Here is a 21888-nt window from a genome sequence, read left to right as displayed (position 1 = left end):
AACTGGCTTCTGTGAGTCAAAGCCTCCCACACACACACACAGAGCACACAACAGGGTCCGTCTGCATTTTGAAATACAAACAACAATAAAACACCTCTGGTCTGGGAACCTACGTTTATGTGTGTGATGCAGTGATGTTGAGGCTGGAATGGTTAAATAACCATGCTCTTATATAAATGTGTCAGAGCGCGTCACCATCTGCTTCACACCAGTTGTAAACGGCTCCAGAAAGATTTCAGACCCACTAAGCAGCTACAGTACTTGTCTCGAGCTCACAAATCCACAGCCCGCATGCTCAGATAAATTCTGTCCCTGTTTAGCTCAGACGTGGGCCGTTGAATTAGCTCAGTCACTAGCATGTTGTTCATCTGCTCAACGCAGCGGGAGAAGTGATGACCAATGAACGCGTGGAACCTGTGTGGGTGTGTGTTTGTGTCTTCAAGCAGCTACGCAGTGTAGCCATTATGGCTCGGAGCCATAAAACACACACACACACACACACACACACACACACACACACACACACACACACACACACACACACACACACACACACACACACACACACACACACACACGATGACAAATCTCAGCAATAATGGCTCTGGCAAAAATATAGCAAGAGAGACAGAATGTACAGTTGGCAACACAACACATGCAAAGCACCAACACGCCCCAACATTCCTGCACACACAAGCACCACTACTGCAACGACGGCGAGTTGGCTCCAAACACGGCGAGAGAAGAGAGAGAGAGACGCTGATGGATGGTTAAAGGAGAGCGAGGTGGGAGTGAGCAGAAAGGTTAGGATCGGACTGTACCACGGTGCGGAGGGGTGGGACGGAGGAGAGAGAGGCCGCGTGCACACGCTAAAGGACGCGCACGGACACAACGTGATTTGTGTCAGTGTGTCACACCGCGAGGAGCTGTGTGAATGTGCTTGTTTTCGAGCAGCAGAACTAATAAATTAATTCAGGGCTCTCGATATTAAAATCAAAGACGTTATTATCAACTGATATGTTATATTCCAATTAAATGCTAATGGGTGTTCAATCGCTATATAAATTACATTGCACACTGAACATTTACATTTAAGTTAGTGAATATTAGCACATGTCAGATTAAATTAATGTGATGTTTTAGTCAAGAATTAAAATGTACTGTAACAACCAGCTGGCTGAAAACCACACCAGAAGTGTGTAATGGTTTTCTGTCTTGGAAACCGTGTGTGTGTGTGTGTGTGTGTGTGTGTGTGTGTGTGTGTGTGTGTGTGTGTGAGAGGAACTAGAAAAATCTAGCTGTAACCAGTAGCTCGTGGTTTGTATTCCACAGCTGCTCCCTCCCTCCTTACAGTATCTATATCTCCCTCTGCCTCCTCCACGTCCCTCTTCCCCTTTTTGGTTTCTCCTTCTGCCTTTGTGTAATCTTCGCCATTATAAACACTACAATACTCCCCCTCACTCTGATAACTGAGCATCATCACATTACCCTCTGTATTGAATGGCATTGTTTCAGGCCACAGTGAATCAGAGACGCATGTCTCACACGGCTGTAGCTGCCTGTCCCCCTACTGGTGCGTGATGGTTACTGCACCAGGATGTTGCCTCTGTCCGTGGTGCTGATCTCGGCTGTTTTCATGCTGCTTCAGTGTTCGAGATCTGTGTTTTTAATAGATCAAATTAAATGGAATACCACGAAATTAACTTTACCAAAATAACGGGATGAAGATGCAAAATACATTCTCAGTCCAAATAGCATCAAGGCTCATGTAACTTTTCAGCATACTTCTATTCTGACAGTCTACTTAAATACAGGACAGCTGTGACAAAGGCAACACAAAGACTGACAAGACAAAGAATGCAAAAGCAAACCAAGGCAGGAGAGAGCCCAACCCTGAATGGTCTGGAGGCATGAGAGTAGTTTCTTCTACTTTTAGTAGTGGTCACATTTTCCCCTGAGTATTTCTGCCACCTGTGGTTGAAGCAGTGCTGCAACAAACTAGACTGTGTGTCCGTGAGGGAGAGAGAACAGGTGTACTATCACTGAGAGTCCCGTGGGAGAGCAGAGTAAACTGATCCTATCGCTCAAACAAACACACACTAACAGACACTCCTGTGTGCACACGCATAAAACAATTAGAAAACACCCATTGGAGCACTTTGGCAAATCAAATTACAGTCCAGGCTTTTCTTGGCCCAATGGGAGTAGATTATGCCATGAAACTGACCAATCAGATCACTCAGGTGCTAATCAATACAATTTCTAGTACTGGAGTGTGTGTGTGTGTGTGTGTGTGTGTGTGTGTGTAGTTGTGTGTGTTGAAAGGCAGTAAAAGGGTTGAAGGCAGGTTGAAGTTTTCCCACAGGATGTAGAAGAACAACACAAAGAGCTGTGTGGGTCAGTTTGCCTCCGACAGCTGAGATGGGACAAAAGTGGAGCAACCAAAACAAGACACAAACTGTACAGAAGTGAATGAATGATAAACTATCTCACCATCCCACGCCTCCGTTCTCTCTCCATCCCCACCCCCACTGCCACATGCACCCGGTTTTATTTACTCCATTCAACCCTTGACCTCCTATGTTGTTTTACTGCTGTCCTGTCACTCATGAATTATAGCGTTCTACATGAAATCACACTGCAGGGTCACTTCCCTGCACATTTGCTGCCTCAGCTAAATCTTGGGTTCCCTTATTGACGGGATAATGAAAAATTAACGTGATTTATGATCAGGGTCCGTCTTAACAGGTTAGTTTATGCTATGGTGTCATTAGAAAAGGCAACCACGTCCAGTATTGGTGCCAAGTTTAACTCATGCTTACGACAAAGCAAAACAAGAACATATGATAGTTGTAATGGATAAATTAGAATATGGTCGTCAGATAACCTCTGTATGTTTGCTACTGCCTTTAAAATCACAATCTGTGTGTTTGTTCCTTCTCACAGCATTCTTTCAGATCAGTAAGCGGCTGCTGAGCTCCCGTCTTCATGTTTTTGTCTATTGATTACGTAGTCAGGGCTCTTATAGCCATGTTTGAGTTTTAACGTTATTGGTTATTGACCTGCATCTTTCTCTTTTCTCCTGTTGTTTGGACCAAGGCGACACCAATGAGATGAGAAGTTGTACCAAGTTGTGGCTCTCCTTTAAAGAGCGTTAATGTCTATCTATTCTCTCATCTCGCTCGGCCGCCTTCGCAGCAGACGGACGGTCGTTTCTGGTCGGGCCTCTCGGTCGGACTGTGTAAAATGAACAAATGACAACAGCGCAGCATCGCCACTGACACCTAATCAATGCCAATCTCTGCTGCTGAGAACGGCTCCGATGACAACTACAGTAATCACCATGCAGTGATGCATCGCCTGTGCAGCTTCTGCAGAGCCTCCGACATGAGATAGATGGGAAGGCAGGAAATAACCAGTGCTCAATGTAAACAGAGAAGTACACAAACTGCTGCAGGAGCGTGATTCATCAGAGCGGGTACATCATTTCACCGCACGGTGACGACAAGCGTCTGCAGAGGTCTAATCGGATGAGAGGGTGAAGGTCCTGGCAGATACAGTCGACGTGTAAACGTGTGTTTACTGGTGTCTGACAGCATTTGCGTAGCTTCTGTGCCTCGGTGCATGTACAGTATGGGAGCAGGTGAGGCAGTGTTACAGTACATCAGCATCACCCTGCAGCTGCAGTGTAAACACACACATACACTCGTTAGCTTCCCGTCAGTCTTTGTGGTCTTTAAACGCACCACTGCTCGCAGATCTGTGCTTTGGTGAAATGTGGGAAAGCAAGTATTTAGACGTTAGAGGCAGAAATCTGCTCATTGCCCAGTCTAAAAATACAAATGTCCTCATATTTGTATGTGCAAGTTTGTGTGTCTTGCAAATGGAGCTTGTAATGATACAGCAGCCAAAACACAGTTGTTATGATGAAGTGTGAGGACCTATCGTGCAGCTCCAGCAGCGACCAGGGCGACTCGAGCCCTGCACACGCAGGGCGACAAGCTCCTGCAGAACAGACCCCGGGCAAAACAGTACCAGACTGACCCAGTTTCGGGTGCAGTTGGATGACTAAGCAAAAAAAAAAAAAATGAAAAAGATGTTTGTAGAGACTGACTCAGCATTTTGTATGTCAGGGTCAAAGCAAACACACAAACAGTCAGAGGAGCTGATGTATGAGGCCGAAACAACCTTTAAACACGGATCCTTGTGCGTTTCCACGGTGTGGACCTTATACACGCCAATTAGCAGAAGGTGCAAGGTTTTACATAATGTCAATGCAGAACATGTGATTTTATCGATCATGACATAGGAGGTTGTTCTGATGAAGCAGCCAGAAATGTCGGAATATGACGAAAAAGGAGTCTCAGCGCTTTTCCATCCCAGAGTGATGAGTTTGAGCAGGCTTCTGAAGGCCTGAGTTGCTCTGATGTCAGGTAGTCTTGCATCACGGCTACGAATTCTCCGGACGACGTTTGTTAAAAATCGAACCCACGCCAGAAATCAGCCAGTTTCTGATGTTAGGCTAAAAATATGTCCTGGTTGAAGTTGCGATGTTGTGCTCTGACGGGACGGCGGTCGACTGTGGTTTAGGCTCTGTTTCCCACTCAGCTGGAGCGGTCGTGTCTGACCGTTTTTGTCAGTTTTCAGTTTTATGAGATGTAGCGCGTGTTTTTGTCTAAATGTCAGAGCGGCGTCAGGTTTTCTCTGGCGGCGACGCTCTTCACTCGCACATAAACAGAAGCGGCAAAGACTTTACATGTGCATAAATTAGCACAGAGAGGTCCCTCAGTGCAGAAACATGAAACAGCAACATTCTGTACACACACACACACACACACACACACACACACACACACACACACACACACACACACACACACACACACACACAGAGATGGATTCCAGAACTGTACAGTTCTGGAATCCATCTCTCTTTTGTTCACTCCTCCCATCTCTCCTCATCCTCCTCTCACCTCTCTTTCTAAATCTCTAATATCCTTATTGTCGCTCTCACATTTTGCCAAAGTCTCTGCTCACTGAAAGTCTCTTCTTGCCTGACCCCCTCACTGCTACCTGCTGCCTCACACCTCCTTTTGTTGGTAAATAAATCCCTGTTCTTGGCTACCTCTCCATCAATTTATCTCCACCTTTCCTTTCCTTTCCTTTCCTTTCCTTTCCTTTCCTTTCCTTTCCTTTCCTTTCCTTTCCTTTCCTTTCCTTTCCTTTCCTTTCCTTTCCTTTCCTTTCCTTTCCTTTCCTTTCCTTTCCTTTCCTTTCGCTCTTAGCTACACTTTGCCCAACATTTTTTCCTCACACTTCCTTCCCGGCATCTGTCTGATCATGTCTTTTTCTTTGCCCTGCGGGATGAGCCTGCAATCTCCCCTCCCCCTAATGCTCCTGTCCAAGTGAGGACTGCCTCCTGCACTTCAAAGTACACACGTCAGCACTTCAAAGGCTGCAGCCTCTCGCATACTAAAACCAAGGCCATATCAATTAAATCCTAATAATACCCAGCAGCCCCCCCACCAACCACTGAGGATGAGCTTCAAATCCGGGTACACACCAAAACTTCAGCTAGCTAAACTTTTGTGTCTCCAAAGGGGTAATTTGCGTTGCAGCTCTGCAGAAAAGAACAAGAAAAATAGGACTTGCATCTTTATGGCGTCTAAAAAAAGAAGTGCAGCATCAGAAATGTGGGTGAAGTAACATTATGAGGCAAAAACGCCAGAGCCGCGGTGCTAAACTTAGCTGTAGTTCAATTTCAAACAGCACAGTGTTTATTTTTAGGCAATTCTGCCACTAAAAGAAATGTTTGCATGACCAAAACAAGTAAAACAAGTTCAGCCTATGTAATAAAAATAGAAGCTTGGCAAACTCTGCTTGCCATTTCCTTACAATTTGACTCACTCTCATCCAGCTCTGAGTTATTATAGTCCTAATTTCCAGCAGAGCTCATGTACGAAGTACGAATCAGCTTGCTTATTTGCATGTGAAATGAGGCGGCTGCAGAACTCAGCCGACTGCTCTGCCTTCGCTGACCCCCCCCCCCCGCCTGCTGCAGCTCCGGCCTGTTTTCTGCTGGCTAGCTGCCATGCCATTACTGCATGAGTCAAAGTCCTCCGATCCCTGCAGCCCCATGAGCGCACGGACGCATGCACGAACCCGTGCAGGGGCCGCCCTGCACGGCCGAGATTGCGCCGCTGCCCCTTGTGTGCGATCGGGGTTTATTTGTGTGAAATGTGTGTGTTTACGTGGTAAGCCGGTCCCGGCGAGACAAAAAAGCCTGTTAAAAGATTTGTGGGTCAAACCCCGGGTGAGGTTTTTGCATCTCCCAGCCTCTTAAGCTGACTTGTCACAGCCGGGTCACCAGTTCAAATCCCTGATCTGTGGAAGTAAACTTCAACATAAAAGCCATTGTGTTAACAACTACTGTTGAGATTTCAAAAACGCGATGGTTCTGACATTTTGACCAAAAACAAACAGTAACAGTTGCTTTAGTGTATCTGTGACATGCTACGTAGGCTCCAAGGAAGAAAACAAATACAATAATCAAATGAATCAACTACTTCTTGGCTCGTCGTCTCCAAACCCTCAGAACACACGCAGAGCGCGTCTTTGTCACAAGGGTTAATCTGATTAAAAATGGTCACAGTCATACTTCAGCTATCGTCAGAATTCCTCATCGCGGCAGCTATAAATTGGCGCCGTATGCTAATGAGGGCCTCCTGCACCGTCAGCGGAGGAGCGAGGTGGGCAGAACGGCCTCAGCCCTGTGAGGAGTGGACGCTCGTCACAGAGACCAGCGTCCCACAAAGCAGCATCTGCGCCCTCTGCTACAGCAGCCACTCCACCGACTCTCACAATGAGCTTATATAATTAAAGATAAAAGGAGGAGAGGAGTTGTTTGAAGTATCTATGAAATGAAAATGAAGCAGATCGAGTTATAGGAGCAGATTCTCCCCCTCTGAGTTTCAACCCAGTCTTTCACTGCTTCCTCTTCCTTTTGCCCTGTTTTTCTCCCTACGTCTAATTTGTTCGCACGGTCCCCAGTCTGCGGGATAAAGCCTTCCTCTCGCTTCAGTTTTTCCATCCCTTTATCATTTCTATCAAGCATAAAGAACTTTGATGAAATCAATGTATAATCAAAGTATTGTTTCAATGAATTGCTGTGGAGCAGAACAGATTAAAAGTCCAATCTAACTCATTCAAAGGTTGTATACATAAAGACAAAGTAGCTAACAAAATCCTAATGTATCTCTGGTTTTATTATTATTATTATTATTATTATTATTATTATTATTATTATTATTATTATTATTATTATTATTATTATTATTATTATTATTATTATTGCAGACAGAGCATCTTATGCTTTGTCTGTCAGTCATCAATCACACATCAATCTCACATCACCTGCGCTGTGATTGGCTGATTAGTGTTTGACCCGGGGTCATGGCATGGTGATGATGATGATGGTGATGGTGATGGTGATGGTGATTATGATGATGGTGATGATGATGCATGGCGTTGTGTCATCTGGTGAAGGACCGCACTCTTTGAATCAGAGACTTGTTGGTAAAATACAAATAAAATTAAATTAAAAATACATACACGTATGTTGCAAGTTGCAGAGTATTGTGTTACATCTGAAAATCTTTGACTTAATCGACTCATGGAGGAAACAATACTTTGCCTCCTGGCGCAAATCAGGTGTCATCAGCTTAAACATACACAGTACATACACAAACATACACAAGAGATTTTACTGAAAATGATTTTACTGAAAATGAGCCTGAACTGTTCAGTTTAAATGAGCTAACATTACATTTAGTGGGAGGCTTTGAGTCACATACTGTGACCCTGCTCCCTATAGTTTAAGTATCTGCTCTGCCATGTGTGTACTGGCCTAGTCTCCTGCTGTTAGTACTGTACTCTAATAGCCCACAGTCTTGACCCCGCGTCCTCCACCATGAGCAGCAGCTCTCTGGTGTCCATGTCAGCTGGCTGCCACCTCTCTGCCCGCTTCGCTCTGTCTCCTCTCTCCAGGCCTCCACTTTAAGCCTGTGACATCAGACTCAGCAGGACGCCACATTACTAGCGGCAGGGCTAAAACATCTGTGTGTGTGTGTGTGGGCACGCACTTACGTGCACAAGTGGTGTCACTCTCGTCCCCATTTCTCCTCTTCCCCGTGGCTTCCTCCTGTTCCCTCCCGCCTCCTCCTCCCTCTGCTTGTCATCTCTCTCTCCTCCTGGTTAGCCCTCAGCTACATAGGCCTCCATTTTGCATTGATGGGAACCATGTGTCTTGATGCATGTGTGTGCACTTGTATAAGTAGTGTAAGAGTGTGTGTGTGTGTGTGTGTGTGTGTGTGTGTGTGTGTGTGTGTGTGTGTGTGTGTGTGTGTGTGTGTGTGTGTGTGTGTGTGTGTGTGTGTGTTGAAGCCTAAAGCAGCAGCCAGTGCTGGGGAGTGCGCTCAAGCACAACAATGGCATTCTGAGTAAAAATAGCCTTCGCTCTGTTGGAGGAGAAGAAAGGGAGATGGAGAGTGACAGGAAGAGAGCTGAGAGGAAGGGGAAAATGTTGAGCAATTGATTATGTGATGAAGAGAAAATGACTCAAAGTGAATTCAAACTGGGAGAAGTGGAGGTACAGCGGAGCGGAAACTCACAGCTTTCAGTCATCAAGCTCCGAATCACTGCTCTCCTCACGCCGAGGCCTCGAGCTACGAGCACTGGAAGACGCCACTCTGGTGGATGTGGGTAAAAGTCAGGGTGGAGCGATGGAGCGGGGAGAGGAATCCAGATTTCTTCCTTATACAGTGGTTGCTAATGAACTCCGGTTCACTACTTGGGTGCTTTTTATCCCAGTAGCGGAGGAGTGAGGCAGTGAGACAACAGACATGGGACAAACAACACAAAGAACACAAAATAAATGTAAATGAACCACAAGGAAGCTCGAGGTAGAGCACAGGGCGGAGGGAGAATGCACTGCCCCACTGCTCGACAAATTTTGAAAGGATATGCATTTAAAAAGGAAAAAAGCAAGAGGGGTGCAGAGGCTGAATGCATAATAGGGCTCAGAATGAAAGCAGCAGATGAAAAGAAAGCTGCAGTGGTCTTTAAAGAGAATTTGGCCTGACGGAGCATTTTAGTGAGTGTTATTGACAGTAAGAGAAAGAGGCAGATTGTTTGCGTTATGTAGGTTAAGTGGTGCAGCTTTGGGGTTCTAACCACACACACACACACACACGCACACACACACACACACACACACAAACACACACACGCGAAGAGAACGAATAAATCGGCATCATTAGGGTTGTTTGCATTGAGACATTTGATTGTGTTGAGAAACGATGGGTCTAAAGTCTGGCCAGAACTTCACCGTCTCTTCGTTTGTGCATCAGAGAAAGACAGAGGGCCGATCATGAGCATCTGTGCGTGTCTGTGCGTGCTGATTTCCAGTCAGTCAGCCTCGCGGCGCGTGTTAAGTGGTGGAAATGGAGTGTAGCTGTCATGGCGACGTGGACTTTTAGTTCACCAGCTCTGACAGTTACGGGGTGCGTGAGTGTCATCGTTCTATAGGTAGAATTAACCAAAAGAACAAGCGCGTGTTACTTTAGTGTGGAGAAGGTTTAATAGTCATTTCATTACACACATACTGCACAAAGGAACACATTTACCTGTGAGCTGCTGCCAACGCTCAAGGACTGACATTACTTTTCTTGTATTCACGTCATCAACTATGATTCAAAGGCACAATGTAATATTACTACATCACATTTTTATGGGACACACACTCCCCCTTTCACTTTCCTACCAGCTCTGTGTGAACTGTCCGCTTCAAGCATCAAAATGAACCAAACTACTGCAATGCTGGCGGCTTTGAGTCATTAATCTTTATTGGTGTGTGTCCATTCGCTGTTCCAGAAAAAGGAGTGGTTGTGTCTCAACTGCCAGACGCAGCGGCTGATGTCAGGCGGCGGCCTCGACGAGCCGCCGCTTCCTGCACCTCACCCGTCTCCCAAGCACCAACCAATGGGCTCGCCCCGTCACCAGGCGCCAGCCAGCCAACAGAGCCCCCTCCACAAGCCCGGCGCTCAGCAGGCGCCCAAGTCAGGCCCGCCCCAGAAGCAGGCGGCCGCGACCACCGATAGTGGACCTGCCAAAGTACCGGCTGACACCAAGGCCACAGCACCAGCTACAACAACAGCACCGACCACGGAGGCCCAGAAAGAGCCAAAGCCCACAGAGGAGAAGCCCAAGACCGAGCCTGAGAAACAGACCCCCAAAGAACCCAAACAACCGCAGAAGAAAGGAGAGCAGATCACACCAATCAAGGAAATTAAGAAGTCCAGGCACTATGATGTAAGTCCCAGTATGCTTTTTGTTATAACAAATACCCCAATTACACATTTAGGATGTTTTAAATTGTGGATAGGTGGTGAATGCCCTTTGAAAACCACAGTGAAACATACATTACATGTGTGGTCTTTTACTGTATATTCTCTATGTCCTGCTTCACATGCAGTCATTTCCCACATTTCATTAGCCTAATGGAACGTCTGAATGTTGCAGTCAGCTGTCAGCCCGATCATGCTTCTGTAAACTACTAGACAGGATGGAGAAACTGCTCCACAAACAATCTGAGTGAGTGCAGCAGCACATCACTCACCATGTGCAGACGGCTTCAGCGAGGTTCTAAGAGGACTGATGGCAGCATGCAAACTCTGCTGCAGCTGCTGAGACAAAAGGCCCCAAAAGCCTTAACATGCATATGGAGAAGGAGGAGCTGACGGAGAATGAAGAAAAGGTTTCACACGAGCACAGAATTTCCAGAAAACTTAACAGACTTAACATCTGCTATTCTTCATAAATCGCACACACATACATGGCAAGGCTGTGAAATATAAATCTTCTACTGTGGATATCCAAAAGTCACTCATTAGATTACTGTACATAAGAAGTTCTCTCCAAAACAAAATACAACTGATTACTTGTACATACATGAAACACGCGGCCTCAACATGGCTGCCAAAGCAGAACCCTGGCAAAGCTTGATGATCAGCTGTGATTCCACAGAGATGAGTGGAAGACCTGGCAAACTGTTCCTGATAGAGAAGGAGCATTACACAATAGGATAAGAGATAATCAGTTGAAAGGGATGAAAACACATGGGAAACAGGAAGTCCAGCTGCCATTTGTCACACAGTTCCACAGTAGCCAGAGGAAATGAAGGCTGCACTGATGATTCACATGCTCGCTGCCATGTTTCTGCTGCTTTTCTCACCTACATTCCTTTGAACTGAAGCCTTTATTGGCGAAAATATGGGGAAAAATGCACAAGCGAATGTCCTTGAGTATTTTCCTGTCATGAAATATTTTATTGAAAAAAGGAGCCTATTTAATGAAAAGGAGATGAAAAATAAAATAAAATATGAGACGTCTGTCAATAGAATCTCAAATAAATGGTTTTTCATTGCGGTATGTCTACAAAACGTGACTCTGAATAAATGAGATTGTCCCCAATAATTTGCTTTAGTATTTTATCTGTTTGATTTATTCTCAGTCTGATGATCAAAGTTATGCTCTGCTAATGATATGCTACTTTCTTATTTGGTGCTGGACGTCCGTGTCATTGATTCCCTCTTCTGAATGCTGAGGCTGCAAGTGGCAGCAGGGCATTCACGAATTACCTGGGAGAGAGAGAGAGAGGAACACTGATGGAGAATGAGGGAAATAGTGCACTTTCTTACTCTGCGGCAGCCATCACTCGCACTGAAGTATGTATAAAGGCTGAAACGCCATAAATATGCCAAAGCTGCAAGGCCCTTCGCCAAAGTAAAAGCTGCTTCGGGCCTTTTCAAAGCCAGTGCAGGCGTTCCTCATTTGAGGAGCTACTAGGAGTTAGAAGTTAGAAAGATCCCTATCTATTTTGTATTCTTTCCTCCACCCTTCTTTTCCTTTACCAGGTTAGTCCCTTTGAGATTATGATTTGGCATGTTATTACCAGACATCTGATTCAGAGCCATTGATGACTGAGTTTTCAGAAATTGTTCTGAGCGAGTCACATTAGTTCTTACTTTAAACTCATATAAAAAGAAATTCTCACTTGTAAAACAGTTTAATTTGTCTCTTTGCATCAATGGCTCAAATATTCTTTATCTAACAATTATATCTCATTTCTAAATACTGCGATATTGTATTTGTGTCATTTATTATACTGTAAACTATCAATGTTTTGTTGCATAACCATTTTACATATTTGAAATGTAATTACATTAACAGTATGTTAAAGTATTTATATATTAATTAATGTTGTTCTAGCTGTTCTCATGTACTGTAACACACTGTAGTTTATTCTTTGGAAATAGGCAGATCTCTACTTGCTACAGATGTTTTGATCTGTACTATTTTACATTCTACTTGATGATAATTGACACCGTCAGGCCTTTTACTGTTTCCTCATTGTATAACTCAGTTTGAGAACTTTGACCACATACTAAAGCGCCTCATGGACGACACCAAATTAAAGATCTCTGAACACGCTCTAAACTACACTCAGTCAAAAGTCATTTCTGTAACAATGCTCCAAAATTTCAGTTATAATAAATGCTACAAAATAATCAGATGCACATAAAGAGTTTAAGAAGATGTTCAGGCTCAGCTCAGATTGGTTACATTGGTTCAAGCAGAATGATTGAATACTTTGCTTGTGTCATGACATCAAAGATTCCACTTTAATATGGAATGATCATTCATAAGTAAATGTTACATTTAGGTCAGAGTTACAAAAAAAATATTTTTTTACATTTATTCGGATTTAAACTGTTTCATGCACATTCTCTCAAATTAAGAAAAAAAACCTAGCTTCGTACTGAAAGCCTAATGACTTTTCTTGTCTCGTTCTTGTGTTTTTAGGATACAAAAAACAACAGCACCCACGACTTGTCACGCAGCCCTCAGAGCCTCAGTGACACCGGCTACTCCTCTGATGGCATCTCCAGCTCCCACAGTGAAATCACGGGTCTAATACAAGAAGAGGAGATGAAGCTAAGTGAGAGAGGAGTGATTGGGCAGGGCTCCCCGCCAAGTCCATCTGAAATCACTAAGCTTGAAAGCTCCATGAGGCCTTTGCTAGAGAAGAGCCTCTCTGAAGATAAGGCTGACAGAAGGGGAAGAAAGCACAGAGACAGAGATCTGGATGACAGGGGGAAGCACCGCCCTCGTTCTCTGTCAATTCCACCAGACGCATATGACTCTGATGAGGAGCTAGAGGACATCCTGGAGGAACAAGAAGATGGAGGTGACTGGGAGATTAAGAGGAAAGAACTGAAAGAGGAGAAAAAAGAAAAGAAAAAGAAAGAAAAAGAGACAGAGCCCACAGAGATGACTGATGAAGAGTTCATGAGGAGGCAAATAATGGAGATGAGCGCAGATGAAGACAACGAGGAAGAGGAAGAGATGGAAGAAGATGACGATGAGGAAGACGAAGGCTATGGCTACCAGAAACATAAGAAAACACTTCACAAGCACATGATGTCTGACTCTGGGAAGGAGAAGAGACGCTTGCAGCATCACTCCAGCAGCTTTGAGGAGGAAAGTAAGATCTCTACGGATGTTTATAAAGGATCACTGGAGGAAGGTGAGGAAGATGTGATGGCATCACAAGGAGGCCTGAGGCGCTTTAAAACTATTGAACTCAATAACACCAATAGCTACAGCAGAGACATGGAGCTGAGCAATGAGAACGACTTGAGCCTTGACCGGGAACCCGAGCTGGAGATGGAGAGCCTGACGGGATCTCCAGAGGAACGCTCTCGAGGCGACTACTCCTCCACTCTGCCACCCACATCTTCCTCATACGGCTCAGGCCAGTCTCCTACGTCTATATCTTCAATGGAGGAAGACAGTGACAGTAGCCCCAGCAGGAGGCAACGACTGGAAGAGGCCAAGCAGCAGAGAAAAGCACGTCACCGCTCCCACGGTCCTCTCCTTCCAACCATTGAAGACTCCTCAGAAGAAGATGAATTAAGAGAGGAGGAGGAGCTTTTGAGAGAGCAAGAGAAGATGAGAGAGGTAGAACAACAGAGGATAAGGAGCACAGCACGAAAGACCAAGAGGGATAAGGAGGAGCTGAGGGCTCAGAGACGCAGAGAGAGGTCCAAGACGCCACCTAGCAACCTTTCACCTATTGAAGATGCTTCACCAACCGAAGAGCTTAGACAAGCTGCAGAAATGGAGGAGCTCCATCGCTCCTCTGCTTCTGAATATTCTCCTCAGAGTCTGGATTCAGAGGCTGAGGGATATGAGTCGAAACTTTACAAGTCGGGAAGTGAGTACAACCTCCCGACCTTTATGTCTCTATACTCGCCAATAGAAAAGTCATCAACCACGACGACCACCACAGCACCATCTTCTACTTCCAAGCCGCTGAAGAGTGCTGAAGAGGTTTATGAGGAGATGATGAGAAAAGCAGAGATGCTTCAAAAGCAGCAGAAACAGCAACAGCAGCAGCAACAACATGGACGACACGGGCAGTACTACGAGGAGGACATTAATGGACAGGGGTACGATGATGAGTATGATTATGAACAAGATCAAACGGGATATGACAACGATGCAGCAGAGACTGAAACGGACATTTATGAGGAGATTCGACAAACCTCTCAAAACATTACAAAAATGCAGCAGGCCACCGATGAACAAGTTGAGATTGAAATAGAAAGCTCCTTCCCAGACAAACAGTTCTTAGACACAGGTTCAGCTTTTGCCAAGCTACTAGAGCAAAGCAATGCTCTCCTGACCCCCGGGACCAGCCCGACACAGATTTCGGCCCCTGTCTCTTTTGCTGAGACTGGAGGACGGATCCCAGATGTCTGTGTAACACAGCACTTTTCTATCAAGGATGGGCACAAAGACAGGCTTAAGAGCCAAGCAGGTAAAAACGGAATAACCCCAACAGTGGCTGCCACAACTATCGCCGCTTATGGGGTTTATGCCAGAGACGCGGTAACAATTTCTCAGACTAGTTCAAGCCACACTATGACATCTACTCAGTCTGCTATATATGGCCGTCACACAGGTGGCACTTCCACATCCTCAGCTACAGTCTCAAGTGTGTGCAGCAAGATTGCTGAGATTACGCAAGCCTACAGTCAGAGAGAAGTGATCACCAGAAGGGTAGGGGACACCAGGGGTGTCCAAGTGCGGGACACCTCGACATCTTCTGCTGAGAGAATTATTGAGCCACGTTCTCCAAAGTATACTACTTATTACAGAAGCACGAGTCCTCCTCTTTCGCCATCACCGCCACCACAGAGCCCCACTCGTTCTCCTTCCAGGAGAGCCACAGCTGAGTTCTCTACGCAGACGTTCACTTCAGCACTTCAGAGAAAGGAGTCAACTGGCTCTGGGCCCACATCTCCAGTGATGGCTCAGGGAACCCAGACATCGCACCGATCCGTTTCCCCGTGGCTCTACCGACAATCCTCTCAGGATGCCCATTACTCCCCACCTTCAAGTCCAGCTAGACCAACAACAGTCAATACTGCCACATCTCCTCTTTCGTCACCTACCAGATTTAGCCGCCAATCAACATTTGACTCTTACTCTCCATGTGGCAGCCCGCCAGACACGCCACCTTACCAACAATCGCCCACACGTAGTTTCTACAGAACGCAAAGGGTGGAAAAAGTAAATGTGGGAACAAGTATGGTCACCACCGTCAGCACTTACACCAGAGGCTCTGTGTCCATGGATAATATTTCCCTTTGTCGAATATCTACAGTTCCAGGCACTTCTAGAGTAGACCAAGGCCATATGATCCAAGGTGGAAGTGTTGTTGACCTCAGAACTGTCACCAAACCAGCTCCTATTATTATAACTGACCAAGGAATGGATCTCACCTCACTGGCGACCGAAAGCAGGAAATATCACGGTGGACCAGATGGTAGCAGACATTCAACAATTGTGCAGCCACTGATTATGAACCTGAACACACAGGAGACCACCACTCCAACCACTGTGAGTGTCACTGTGGCTGCTTCAATGTTCATGAGCCAGCCCAAGCAGCCAACAGTTTATGGAGATCCCCATCAAACCCGAGTGGATCTTGGACAAGGTATAGGTTCAGCTGTGTGTCTTTCACAGAGCAAACCACAAATTTCACCCCCAACTGACCCATCAATACCGAAAATTGATGCCAAACTAGAAGACCTTAGCATCCAACAGCGAGAGCTACAAAAACAACAAGAGAAGCTGCAAAAGCAACAAGAACTTCTTGAACAGCAACTGCAGCAGCACCACCAATTGCAAATGCATCAGCAACAGGCGTCCGCTTTGGCCAGGTACAACCTTACTGGTCAGGTTTCACCTTTAATGAAGAAAGACTTACTGGTCAGTCAGACTAGCAGTGCCTCAGCTGTGGTTAGTGCTGTATCACCAGTCGTTAATCCTGAGATGTATGGCACTGGTCCAGTAGAATTGAAAGGAAAAACCAGTCCTCCAGGTTTGCTGCCAGGAGGCAAGTCACCGCATGGTGTAGTAGTACAGATGGATGGAGTACCAGAACAGGCCAGAGTAGTGACTCAGCTAGTGAAGGTAGAAGAAGGGCAGGATGCTATGGATCTGACAGGAGGCCAAATTAAACCGGATAACCAACCAGCTTGTTGTGATGTTGTTTACCGAATTCCGTTTGGTGGAAGCTGTGTTGGAGACTCAGAGAAAGAGGGCATAAGGCCTCCATTTGCTCCGCCTCTTACCTATGACTCTGACCAAGAAAGATCACCTGGAAGGTACCGTGAATATTCAGTTGATGGGCGTAGGGCCTACACACTACCTTTCCCTGGTAGGCTTCAGCCTTCAATGTCTGATACAAACCTAGCTGAAGCTGGGCTACAGTCCTACCAATCTAAACTAGATCCTCACCTTCAAGCCTCAGGAGAACTCGCCATAGATCTAACTGCAATTAAACAAGGATATGGAGGGTTTATGGGAATGCAGTATGGCTCCTACACAGATTTACGACATGGAGGAGACATTGCAGCCCAAACACTGCCTATTAGGAGATATAATTCATTGTCTAACATTAGTTCAGACTATGGCTACTCTGCTCGTGATATTGCTAGCTTCCAAGAAGCTAACTTGGCTCAGTACAGTGCTACAACTGCCAGGGAGATCAGTCGGATGTGTGCTGCACTCAATTCCATGGATCGATATGGAAGCAACCCCGACTTGTTGCAATATGGAAGTTTAGGCAGGGGAACTGGACCTGGAACTTCCAGGCTTGCAGCAGGTCTTGGCATGAGACAAAACCTCCTCTTTGGATTAGACGGCAAGCCAATCTCCCACAATCAGGCACTGACCAACCTTATCAATGCCCGGCAGGCCAGTCTTAGAGCCATGTACCCTGCTGCTATTAGGTCTTCAGATGGGATGATTTATTCTACCATTCAGACTCCCATTGCTTCTACACTTCCTATAACAACTCAGCCTGCCTCTGTCCTCCGTCCACTATTGAGAGGCGTCTACAGGCCATACCCATCTGCCAATATGACACCTGTTCCCCTCTCCAGTCTTAGCAGACTACCGGTGAGTCCCAGAATGGCCCTAACTGGACAGGCTCCAGTCCGTTACCCAGCACCCGGTCTTCTCCAAACAACATCAGTGAGTGGTACTACTGCCGCTTCAGCGACAACTTCAGCACCAGTAGGTGCCCCAATGCCTGTGCCTCTGACAACTACCAGTAGTACAGTCCAGGATGAACCAGTTTACCTTGGTAAAGGTGCCGCGATGACCTCCTCATCCGAGGCCTCAGCAGAAACCGTTGTACCAACAGAACCACAGCAGCAGCCAATAAACCTGTCCCAAGCACATCTGAACAGTCAGCAACAACAACTGAAGCATGTCACATCTGCTCAGCAGCCACAACAGCCTCCTCCACCAGCTCATACCTACTCACCTTCAGGTCCTTCAAGTACCCATAGCTATCCTCAACCTCTAGTAGGTGGCTCTGTCCCTACCAGTGACATACCCATTCCAGGGGGTCTTCCTCCCTTCCCTCCTCCAGGTGCTATACACAAGGAGAGTGAAACAGAAGCAGAACGGCTGCATCGACAACAGGAGCAACTCCTGCAGATGGAGAGGGAGCGCGTGGAACTGGAGAAACTTCGCCAGCTGCGCCTGCAAGAGGAGCTGGAACGAGAAAGGATTGAGCTGAAACTGCACCGAGAGAAAGAGCAGATACTGGTGCAGAGAGAGTTACAAGAACTGCAGAGCATCAAGGAACAGGTAGAGGGAGAAACAGGAAGAAAAATGGAGAGTTTGATCGTTGGTGTCTTGTTTTATGTTTTGTGGTTATATTCTTTTATATATTTATCATTGTTTGCGTTTCGCTGTTTTTGTTGGGATGTTAGTTTCAGTGTATCGTTTTTTTTGTTGAGTGTGCTAGCATATCAATCTGCTGTGAATTATTCCACAGATTTATCAAAAAAGCAACAAATTGTCTGTATTAAGTAAATGCATGTTTTTTATTGCATGTATAATCCTCCAACAAAGTACGTGTAAACAAAGTGTGACAGTTTTATGGAGATTTATTTGCCAGTGAAACCATTAAATATCCCTGTGGAAGAGTGTGTTTAAATCGGTCATTAGAATAAATTGTATGTAATGTAAGAATTGATCCATTTTTGGTTAAAATGTTTGCATCCAGTCTGTCTTACATAAGATATTTATGTATACGTGTAGTTTGCATGACATGTCGTGTGTATTTTACTGGAGTTTTAACATCTATAAAATGTGCACGCACATCCCTGTAGTATTTATGTATAATAGAGTCTGATCAAATTTAGTTTGTAAAGTGGTTTCATGTTATTTTAAATCATATTTTGTAAATGCAAAAGAAAGACTCATAATTCATGATATGTGAACATTTGACATTTTCTAAGCTCTAAATATGCTTTACAGTTAACAGAAGAGCTAACATGACAACTTTCTTTTTTTGTTGATAGAACAAGCAGTTGAAAATCTTTCAAGTAAACTCTGTTAAACAGGTGCGGAAGCATTTCTTACTAAGAATAAAGTAGAGGTGGAATGCTTAATATGCATCTCATAACCCGCGGGATAACCGAACCCTCTAACACCTTATTCGCCTCAGCCTCTCATTTATGCAGCAAGAAAATGCATTCAATATTTTCTTATGAACATTACAATGACTGGCAACAGCAACAATCAGCACATGCTGCATTTCCTTTATGTTGCTCTTTCATTCTTGGCTTCTGCAATATACACAAAATTAACTAACTTGGAACCATTTTCAAAACTAATCCATCAGAAGAAAAACTCCATGTCATAATACGTTTTAAAGGTTTTGTACATTTGTTCGCATTTTTTAAATTTGATCATCTTGCAAATAACTGGCTTTCCAAAAGAGGTTGACACTTAATGCCTTTGTTTTTGCATTTTGTTAATCATCTTGTCCTCCATCTTTTATTACTTCTCCTCTCAACCACCTCTCACTCATTCCCATTTTGTGTCACTCTTGTTTGCGTTTTTGTCTTTGTTCTACATTCCCCACGTGTACTTCCTTTTACCATCACCAAAATGTTTTTAGGTTCTCCAGCAGCAGCAACACGAACGAGAGAAACAACTAGTTCTGCAGAGGGAGCAGCTAGCGCAACAGAAGTCCCAGCTAGACCAGATCCAGTCCTTACAGCAGCAGCTTCAGCAGCAGTTGGAGGAACAGAAGAGGCAGAAAACAGCTGCTGTAGCTCAGGGTGTGCAGGTGAGGAGAGTTTTATGGTAGGAAGCATTTAAATTATTTGTATCTCCCTACAGTTGATTTTCTGCTGTATATATTAGCTTTCGTGCTGCATATAGTAGATGGGGTAAAATGATCAAAAACTACTTTTAAAACAGTCCATCTTTCCACAGCTGGATGCAAGTGGACAGCCCCTGCACCCCTATATGGACTCTCAGAGCTCTCGTTCGCTCCCCAACTCCTCATCTGAGATGTGTCTAAGGAGTCACGAGGAGCATATGGAGACAAGGAGCACTATGAGGAAACACAGCTCCATGACCAGGTTGAGCAGGGACAGCATGGACGGAGACAGCTCAATGTTCTACGGATCCCCCCGCAGGATTGTGGACAGCTGTGTGCAGACAGATGATGAAGATGGGGAGGAGAGGTAAAAACATGTGTATTGGATGGTGGAGTAAGACAGTGGGTAGTTGCTGTACTTGAGGTTGTACCAGTGGGGTGTGTGTTTATTACTGAAGCAAGGCAGTATTTCTACAAGGCAGTATTTCTACTGCTTTCTTACAAACATCTATATCTTTACATATCAGTACATACAACAACATTGTCTTCCCTTTCTTTTCAGGTACATGATGCGACATCGCACCAGGAGACGTGGTCGCAGCGTCGACTGTTCTGTCCAGACAGACGACGATGAGGACAAGGCCGAGCAGCCGGTTCGTAGAAGACGCTCCCGTTTCTCCCGGCATACCGAGTCCACCGGAAGCACTGCTGCCACTACCAGTGCCACGAGTGACACGAAAACTGACACACCCAAGATGGTATCATCCAGCATCGCCATTCAAACCATCAGAGAAATGTCCTGCCAGACTGAAGTGGAACACCTTGGAAGGGTCTCGCCAGCAATTCACGTGACAGTTCCAGATCCAAATAAAGTAGAGATTGTCCACTACATTTCTGGACCTGAGCGAACCCAAAAAGGACAGTCTTTAGCATGTCAGACTGACCCAGAAGCCCAGTCACAGGGTGTTGTAGCCCCTCAGCTCAGTGTACCAACCACAATCAGTCCATATTCTTCCTCCAGCAGTACCGCAACGCAGCAGTCCAGTTCTGCTGACCTTCTGACCCATCACCGCCAGCATCAGCATATTGCAGCAAACGCAGCCAAGTTTGAGCGACGCCGCCCTGACCCCCTTGACATCCACTACCAGCCTCACAACCACCTCCACAACGAGTCGATCTCTAGCATCATCCGGCAGCAGCAGACGGCACCTAAATCTCCACAAGTGCTGTACTCTCCAGTCTCACCCGTGTCCCCGCACCGCTTGCTGGAGACGTCGCTGTCCAGTGAGAGGCTGAACAAGGCTCACGTCACACCTCAGCAGAAGTCGTACACGGCAGAGTCGCCCCAACGACACCCCTCTGTGCCCCGGCCCATCAAGAGCACCCAGAGGTCTATGTCGGACCCCAAACCCCTGAGCCCCACCACAGATGAGCACACCAAGGCCAGGCTGTCTTTGTATCAACAACAAGCACTCCAGAATCAGGTAATGTCAAGCTCACACTAAAAGAATAATGTTCAGAGGTATCAAGCGATTAAAATGTCTTTGAAGTGCAGTGCAGACGTGACAGTAAAACACGAGGTCTGAAAATACACATAAAGCAAATTCAATAAACTGCTAGAGGAGAAAATTGGGTTTTTAAGAAATTTGCTGTTCGTTAAGGAACAAAAATCACCCTGATCAAATTGTACGAACAATTTATAAAGGATGCGTTTTTTGAGACTTCAGCTTATATAGCGTGTAATACAAAATCTAATTTGGACTATACATTATTCTAGGATATCTGCCTTGGACAGCTACTATAAGCCATTGTTGGTTTAACATGGAAGCTACTCTACTTTCAGCAGGGAAGTACAAACTACTATTGTACCTAAGCTGTACTGTAGCTCAATTTTCAGGACACAATGAGAAGAGCAATAATACTGAATTGCCTTTGTTGTTAGATTTAAAATTGACAGAACGAGCCATTGGGTTTGGGAATGTTGAACCCTCACACACTAACACATACTAGGACCTAAACAAATTTGTAAAGCGCAGTAGGTTACATGAAGCAAACAGAGGTAAAAATAA

General features: G+C 45.4%; 1 protein-coding gene across 5 annotated transcripts in view; it reads left to right on the top strand.

The window, feature by feature from the left end:
- bsna (bassoon presynaptic cytomatrix protein a) overlaps nt 1-21888 on the top strand; it is a 58308-nt gene that overhangs the window by 24363 nt on the left and 12057 nt on the right. For 4 of the 5 annotated variants that reach the window (XM_029157166.2, XM_029157165.2, XM_029157162.2 and 1 more), the window contains exons 3-8: nt 9931-10368; nt 12922-18291; nt 19011-19052; nt 19613-19783; nt 19933-20186; nt 20382-21303. In XM_029157166.2, the coding sequence (XP_029012999.1) occupies nt 9931-10368; nt 12922-18291; nt 19011-19052; nt 19613-19783; nt 19933-20186; nt 20382-21303 (7197 nt within the window). The remainder of the gene's footprint in view (nt 1-9930; nt 10369-12921; nt 18292-19010; nt 19053-19612; nt 19784-19932; nt 20187-20381; nt 21304-21888) is intronic. The other variant, XM_029157163.2, reaches the window with a different exon arrangement.

This window comes from Betta splendens, chromosome 7 (genome assembly GCF_900634795.4).
Source record: "Betta splendens chromosome 7, fBetSpl5.4, whole genome shotgun sequence".
NCBI classification, from domain to species: Eukaryota; Metazoa; Chordata; class Actinopteri; order Anabantiformes; family Osphronemidae; genus Betta; species Betta splendens.
Note: the sequence above shows the minus strand (reverse complement) of the source record. Positions and strands in the feature narration are given on the sequence as shown.